Source organism: Spinacia oleracea, chromosome 4 (assembly GCF_020520425.1).
Source record: "Spinacia oleracea cultivar Varoflay chromosome 4, BTI_SOV_V1, whole genome shotgun sequence".
Classification (NCBI taxonomy): domain Eukaryota; kingdom Viridiplantae; phylum Streptophyta; class Magnoliopsida; order Caryophyllales; family Amaranthaceae; genus Spinacia; species Spinacia oleracea.
In genome coordinates, this window is record NC_079490.1 from 163173017 (window position 1) to 163181854 (window position 8838).

Below are 8838 nucleotides of genomic sequence, written 5' to 3' on the forward strand. Positions count from 1 at the left end.
ACAAAACCAACTTCACGACACCAACCAAAATCAATACTCAACCCAGGGAGCATGCGATCGGAGGGAAAATAATGAAATTTTGAGGATTCAAGTTTTACCTTTTTCTCCATTGGAAGGTTTGGTTCCCCCTGAGTTGGTGCAGCTACTTCCTTTTTCAGAACGAGGTTCCTTTTTGTGGTCAGCTTGGCGGTGGACTTGGCGGCCGATGGTTTTGGTGTGGGTTGCTTTGGAGCCATGGATTCTGGGTATACTGTTTGGAGAGGGATAATTGTGATTATCGGTTCCGAAGGAGAGGAAGAGTTTCTAGGGTTTGGGAATTGAAGCTTGTAGAGAGTCATGATTATTTATAGGAGAGGTGGGTGGCGAGTGGATAATGAGAGAGAGAGAGGGTTTTTGAATTTTAAATTCTGGGGTTTGAAGAAATATCGGCGAAGTTTATAGGGAGAATGATTGGGAGCTGAAAAGGTTTTGTTGGGAATTGATTTATGGGAAGCGTGTTTGAGTGAACAAAAATGAATAGTAATGCATGCACCGTGTTCGTAAGATTCACCGAATCAAATTAAATGCTTTCCATTCATTTTTAGTTTTCCCACTTAGACTTAGAATTAATGCAAGTATTGAGAGCAAGTGCAGTTACCTTAGAAGTGTGCAGACGTGGCTGTGGTGATGCACATCTGGGTTTTGCAATCTGATTCCGATAGTTAGTCCATTCTCAAATACGTAAGAATTAAAGAATTTTTTTTTTTTTTTGAAAAATTCATAAGGGTTAAGAAATAAGGGCAACAAGGATCAAGTTATTCGTATCATACCGAGTTCTAACCTTAGTTTGTCGTGTCTGTCCCTGGATAGTGGTTTGGTTAGGATGTCAGCAACTTGATCTTCTGTGGGACAGAATTCAAGCTTGACCAGTTCCTTTTCCACATAGTCTTTTAGAAAGTGATGACGAATGTGAATGTGTTTGACTCTTGAGTGGTGGACTGGATCTTTTGATATGCAGATAGCACTAGTGTTGTCACACAGGATAGGAACACATTTTAATTTCATACCAAAGTCTCTAAGTTGTTGCTTGATCCATAGCATTTGGGAACAACATGAAGCAGCAGCTACATATTCAGCTTCTGTTGTGGATAATGCCACGGTGTTTTGTTTCTTGGAAGCCCAGGAGACTGCACATGCTCCTAGGAACTGCACCATCCCTGATGTGCTCTTTCTGTTTACTAAATCACCTGCATAGTCAGTATCTGTATATCCTTTGAGATCAAAGTGATCATAGTTAGGGTACCATAGGCATAAGTCATCTGTTCCTTTTAGGTATCTTAGAATTCTTTTGACTGCTGTGAGATGGGATTCCTTTGGATTAGATTGAAAGCGGGCACAGACACCTACACTGAATGCAATGTCTGGTCTGCTTGCTGTAAGATAAAGTAAAGAGCCTATCATACCTCTGTATCTTGTTTGATCAACACTCTTACCTTCTTGATCCTCATCTAGTCTTGTAGTTGTTCCCATTGGTGTGTGGTTGCTTTTAGCCGACTCCATTCCATATTTCTTGATGAGGTCCTTTATGTATTTCTGTTGATGTATCATGATGCCTTGTTCCGTTTGTTTGGTTTGAAGACCTAGGAAGAAGTTAAATTCTCCCATCATGCTCATTTGAAATTCTTGCTGCATTAAGTCAGAGAATTCCTTGCAAAGATCTTCGTTAGTAGCACCAAATATAATATCATCAACATAAATTTGAACTATTAGTATATCTGTATTTCTTGACTTAAGGAACAGGGTTCTATCAACCTTACCTCGATTGAATTTATTGTCTAGTAGGAAGTGAGAAAGTCGTTCATACCATGCTCTTGGAGCTTGTTTTAATCCATATAGTGCTTTGTCCAGCTTGTACACATGTGAGGGATATTCTGGATCTTCAAACCCTGGTGGTTGTTCCACGTAGACTTCTTCCTTGAGATGTCCGTTTAGGAACGCACATTTTACATCCATTTGATAGAGTTTGAATCCCATGTATGAAGCGAACGCTATAAGTATACGTATTGCTTCCATTCTGGCAAGTGGAGCAAATGTCTCTTCAAAATCTATCCCTTCTTGCTGATTGTATCCTTTGACCACCAATCTGGCTTTGTTCCTAGTGATGGTTGCAAGCTCGTCTTGTTTGTTTCTGAATACCCACTTTAGACCTATTACTCTGTTGGCTAAAGGTGTGGGCTCAAGATGTCATACCTTATTTCTTTCGAATTCATTGAGTTCCTCCTGCATGGCAATGATCCAATCAGAGTCAGTTAGTGCCTCTTTATAATTTTTAGGTTCAATCATTGATAAATAAGCATAAAAAGCACAAAAGTTTTTAAGTTGTGATCTCGTTGTTGTTCCTCGTCCAAGATCACTAATTATTTGGTCAAGTGGATGCGAGCTTTGATGTTTCCAAGGTCTGGGTTGGAATGGTGTAGAGTCTTCTTCGGCACGCTGTTCTGTTTGAGCATTTTGTTCTGTATGATCCTCATTTTGCGTTTGTTCTACTTCAACTGTTCCTCCTTCTAGTGTTTCAACATCCTGTGTCTGTTCTTCTATTTGAGAAGTCCTTTTTACTTCTTCGTCTTCAGTTTTTCTTGTGAGTCCTAGTTCGAAATTTCCTTCAGGAGTTGTACCTGTAACAGAGTTTTGGGAGTCAGTTTCATCAAATATAATATGTATGCTTTCTTCCATGCACATGGTCCTTTTGTTGAATACTCGATATGCTTTGCTGTTCGAAGCGTATCCCAAGAATATAGCTTCATCACTTCGTGCATCAAATTTTCCCAGTTGGTCTTTTCCATTGTTGTGGACGAAACACTTGCATCCAAAGATTCTGAGATGAGTTATGGAGGGTTTTCTTCCTCTATATAATTCATATGGGGTTTTGTTTTTGATTGCTCTAACCAATACTCGATTTAGCACATAGCATGCTGTGTTTAGAGCTTCGGCCCAGAAACTTTTTGGAAGTCCACTAGCAATCAGCATTGTTCTTGTCATGTCTTCAAGAGTTCGATTCTTTCTTTCTACCACACCATTCTGTTGAGGAGTTCTAGGTGCAGAGAAGTTATGACTTATTCCTGATTCTTTGCATAGGTCATCAAATTTTTTGTTTTGGAATTCAGTACCATGATCTGATCTGATATGGACCAGTTTGTGATTGCTTTGTCGTTGGACTCTAGAGGCAAATGCCACGAATTCTTCAAATGTTTCTTCCTTGCTGGCTAGGAAGATTACACATGTGTATCTTGAGAAGTCATCTACAATTACAAGCACATATCTTTTTCCACTTCTACTTTGAGTTCTCATTGGTCCACATAAGTCCACGTGGATCAGCTCCAGTGGTCTTGTTGTACTGATCATTCCCTTTGACTTGAAAGAAGTTCTCACTTGTTTTCCTTTGATACAGGCATCACATACTGATACTTTTGCGAACTTGGTATTCGGAAGACCTGTGACTAAATTTTTTGAATTCAACTTGTTCATTAGAGAGAAACTAGCATGACCAAATCTTTTATGCCACAATAATGGATCATCTTCAATAACATTGAGACAGGTCAGATTGGAGTGAGGAACGGAGTTCAGGTTAACCACATAGGTGTTCCCTTTCCTCTGTCCCTCTAAGATCACTGTATCAGTGTTACTGTTGATAATCAGACATTTATTCGAGAAGAATTTAGCATAATTTCCTTTGTCACAGAATTGAGAAATGCTTAATAAGCTATGTCCTAGACCTTCAACTAAAAATACATTATCGATGGAGTGAGACTTTGACTTACCGACCTTACCAATCCCAATGATGTTACCTTTTTTATTATCGCCAAAAGTCACAGTTCCACCTTCATAGGTAGTGAGTGAGAGAAATCTGTTTCTGTCTCCTGTCATGTGCTTGGAACAACCGCTGTCTAGGTACCATGTGTTGTTCCCCCTCACTTCGACCTGCATCAGATTTTTAGTTAGAGTTTTTAGGAACCCAGCATAGCTTGGGTTCCTTGCTTGGAATCAAATCGCTTTTCTTTACCCATTTAGTTCTGGTGTGTTCTATGTTCTTTTCCAAGCTTCGTTGGTTTTTGGGACAAGAGTTTCTGTAGTGACCAATTAGGCCACAGAAGGAGCATATTAGGTCACTATAGAGATCTACTCTAGTCTTTTTAGGTTGACGTTTCTTATGGTTGAAACCTAGTCCTTCTGTGCGTTTGGTTCTAGCTTCTTCTATCCATTTAGGTGTTCCTTCTATTCTGTGTCTAGTCTTTCTAGCTAGTTCATCTTCTAGTTTGGTCTTTTCTTGGTGAATCTTAACTAGTTCCAGTTGAGTTCTTTCTAGTTCTTCTTTGTAAAGGTTTTTAGTCTTGGCCACTTCTAGATCAATTAGTTCTTGTTTTAGCCAGATGTTTTCACTTCGTAAGGCTTCACAGATTTCTTTTATGTGGAGGTTCTGATCAAAGAGGTTAAAGAACCGTTTGTCTATATCTATGTTAGTAATTTTTGTCCATTCTAGCTCATTACTAAGTTCTTTTATGGTGGTCTGGTGTTCTTTATCAGAGTCTAACTTTTCTTTCAGTAGATCCTCATAATCACTAGTGAGACAGGAAAGTAGATCAAACAATTCTAATTTGGAAAGAGATTCAAGTTTATTTTTAATTTGAGTGAGACTTGCCTGGAATTTTTCAGATTCTGAGTCGGATCCATCTTCTTCATGTTCAGCTACAAGGCATAGGTGAGCTGTTTCTTCGTTGGGTTGTTCCTGTTCCTCATCCGAAGAAGTGTCTCCCCATGCAGCAATCATGGCCTTTCTCACGTCAGTTTTGGAGAATGAGTTCCTGTTATCTTTGAATCTGTCTCTGGTTTTTTCCTTTCCTTTTCCTCGTTCTTGATCCCAGAGAGGGCATTCCCTAATGCGATGTTCCAAGTTTCCACACTTATGGCATCCAGTATCAGTTTTGGAGAATTTCCGGTTAGGTTTCCCTCGGTGATCTCCATCTTTATAGTTCCTGAACATTCTTCTGAATCTTCTAGCAAATAGAGCTGTTTCCTCATCCTCTTCAGAGTTTTCATCATTTTCAGTTTTTAGAGCAAGAGCCCTATTTTTGTTATTCTCTGAAGGTCGTGCATTTAGTTGCAGTTCATGAGTCAGGAGGGATCCAGCTAGTTGTTCCAGGTTAAACTTGGTGAAGTCTTTGGTTTCCTGAAGGGCAGTTACCTTGGCCATCCAGGGGTCTTGTGGAAGACTTCTTAGAACTTTTCTAACTTGTTCCTCAGGGGTTATGATTTTGCCAAGAGAGTTCAATTCATTGATGATGTTAGTGAAGCGGGTGATCATGTCTTGAATTGTTTCAGAAGGTTTCATGGTGAACAATTCATATTGGTGCATTAAAAGATCAATCTTTGATCTTTTGACTTCATTTGTTCCTTCATGAGTGACTTGGAGCAGATCCCATATTTGCTTCGCATTCTTGCATCCCATTACTCTATTGTGCTCATTAGGACCTAGTCCACAGTGAAGAATTTTGACAGCCATGGCATTAAGCTCGAGCTTTTCATAGTCGGCTTTGTCAAATTCAGCAATCGGTTTAGGAACGGTTTCACCAGAGGTGTTTAGCTTGGTGACTTGGAAGTCTCCAACTTCAATGACTCTCCATACTTGATAGTTCTCAGCTTTGATAAAGATCTCCATCCTGTTTCTCCAGTATGAATAGTATTTGCCACTAAACATTGGAGGTCGTTGTGTTGAGTATCCCTCTTCGAGTTTCTCAGTTGTGTTCATAGCTTCAGAATCGTTTTTCCCGACAGAATTACCTGCAGTTAAAGGGTTCTGGCTCTGATACCAATTGTTAGTTTCACAGAGTTCCTCAAGAGGGGGGGTGAATTGATATTTTATGGTTTTACAAAATTAAACTACTAGGAACAGAAACAATAAAATATGCAAGCGAGATTTAGCGTGGAAAACTCTCTAGGCCCAATAGAGAGGAAAAAACCACGGCCCCTTTTGGGGACTTAAACACATTCACTAATTAGGCAAAACAACTCAGTTTCTTTACAAGCCTAATCTACTCGGGCCACAATCTGTTAGTCGCCTCTGACTACAGATGACCAGGAACAACCCCTCGTTGTTCCTTCCCTTACAGAAACAGTCCCTCAACTGCTTCTCCTCACGGATCTCTTGTGAGATCTTCTCTCTTGCTCAAGTAAGCCTGACTCAGGCTTAACATACAAAATCTCAACACTTAAACTGAAATCAAAGAATATTAAACTTAACACTAAATACTAGATACAAGACCACGCAACAAATACTGCTCTATATGGGAACAGGAACAGACTTCTTTTAAAGATTAAGACTTTAAGGGTGATACCTGAAAGCTTCCGGTTGATGTAAATAAGTCTGATAAAAAATTCGCAGAGAACTTTAGGTGTATATATAGGAAAACCAGAGTTTACCCTAGATTCTAATTCAAACTAATTTAGGACTCTTTTCAAAAGATATATTTTCGCAAATAACATCTTTAAAACGCGTTTTAGATAAACTCAATCCTTACGGATTTGAGAGTTGTAAATTAACTTAAAACGTTTAAGAGTTTAACCTTAAGTAAAATAGTAAAATCAGTTTTGTAAATCGACACTTATCTTTTATAAAATAAAACTGATTTAGGACTCTATGAAATATTCTGTTCCCATACTAAGCTGTATTTGTTTCTACTGATCTTATACCTTTCTGGACTCTAATTGACTTGCTGGGCTTCATACTCCTTGGCCCATGATTCAATTTTAATCCTTGTTTTGAACTGCTTCTCTTCATGGTTTCTCAGCTGGTAGTGTTGTATACTTGTTGTTGCTAAGTGTGCTGATCGTTTCATATAAACCTGTGACATTCCTTAAATAACCAGTTGTGAGTATAGCTTAAGTTTGTCATCGTCAAAACTGAGGAATCAACAATATGGCATATCTAAGTTGGAAGGATCGAAGTCAATTAGTACTTGATTCGATCAATGATGAATCATAAAGAATTTTCCTATAATTTCTAAAACAAAATGCTCAACTACCACCAAACTAAACCAAATTCGTCAAAGCTATTGAACAGTAATTTCAGAATATCTTTTCATAATATATCTAAAGAGTTCCTAAACTCAGTGGGAGCTTAGTGTTTGTTATTTAACAAACTAAGGCCCAAGTATAGATATATGTTTCATTGTGATTTATTCAAATGAGACACAAGGGTATTGTTTCTACCACGAATTTTTTAGAACATAATGTTTGTTTGCTCGAAATAATGTCCTTTTGGGATTCGTTTCCAAAATGACAAGTGGGAGAAAATAGACCTCGAAAGTCTTCGAGGCGAACAACAAACATAAACGGGCATTCTGGAGGCTTTTCGAAGTGCTTCAGAAAATCCGAACTTATTCTTTAAGGACTTTAGAAGTGGCTTTAAAGAATGGACATCTCTTAGAAGACTTTACAAGTGCTTCAAGGAGAACGGAATAATCAAAGGACTTTCAAGTGGCCATTGATATTCTATTGTTTGATGTTCTATACCCAAGTAGGCATAGAGTTCAAGTCACTGAAGCTATGAGATTCTTCTATTAGATAGTGAAGAAACATGGAGTTCAGATCACTGAAGCTATGCGATTCTTCTATTAGATAGTAAAGAAACCTACAACTTGCAGTCAAACTATTATCATGTAGATTAATGAGTTTGTGACCTGTAAGAAAGCTATGACGAAACCTAGATTCCCTAAAATGGTTAGAGGCCATATATAGACTCAAATGTTTTAAATGGTTAGAGGCCATAAAACATACTCAATGTTTTGATGACAAAATTGAAATTTTGTTAATTTGCAAGAATAGTTTCACACCTATTGGTTGCAAGTTTGTTTTAAGGATAAAAACCATCAAACATGAAATTGTGTTCACACACAAAGCTAGATTTGTTGCTAAAGGTTACAAGCAAATTCACGATGTGGATTGTGTTGAAGCCTCATGCATAATCGTAATGCTTAAGTCTATAAGTCAAGCAATGATTGCATATTGGTACATATGGAAATTGGATGACAAAACAATTCCTCAATCAAATGTTGGAATAAACTATGTACATGGTATTTCATAGGATTTGTGGATCCAAATAAATGCTTGAAAAGGAAAGTTAGCTTATGAAATCTAAGTACAGATTTAAGCAAACAATTGGGAATTAGAAATGTATTTTAGTGAAGCTAATAAGTATTTTAGTTTCATAAAATGTACATGATTCTTATAGATATATAAGAAGTTTAGTGGGATTACATAAAACTTAATTGGTCCTATGTGTATCACACACATATCTCTCTATTGTGAAATAACATTCAAATGCTAATGACTTAGATTTGAAATTATTCATCAATGATGGACCAAGGCGAAACTTAGTACATACTGGGTATTAAGATCTATTTACAAAGATCTTATAATATTGTTTTGGATTAAGTAATGGCATTTACTAAATCAAACACGAAAGACTCCATTGGAGATATTCGACCCATATGAATAAATCTGAGTAAAGGATGTTTGAACTATGCATAAGCATTTACTAAGTTAAATATCAAAGAATCTAAGAAAGATTCTTAACCTATATTACATGTCAAAGAATTTAGCTGGATCAGTATCTACTGAAATTGAATGAGCTAAAGTTACATGAATATAATTCAATTGGGAATTATTCTGCAAAAGAATTTATCATGAATGATATAATACGAGGATCGCCAAAAACGTATCGTATGACTTTAGGCATGACGAACATATACCAATCTCTATTGATCTAAGTGAAGATCAACTAGATTGAGATCAAGAATACTTATG

General features: G+C 37.5%; 1 protein-coding gene across 1 annotated transcript; it reads right to left on the bottom strand.

Annotated features, from left to right (window-relative positions):
* Positions 1 to 3970: 3970 nt before the first annotated feature.
* Positions 3971 to 5782, bottom strand: LOC130472113 (uncharacterized). Its single transcript, XM_056842557.1, has one exon. The coding sequence runs from the start codon at positions 5780 to 5782 to the stop codon at positions 3971 to 3973; it is 1812 nt and encodes a 603-aa protein (XP_056698535.1).
* Positions 5783 to 8838: the final 3056 nt, after the last annotated feature.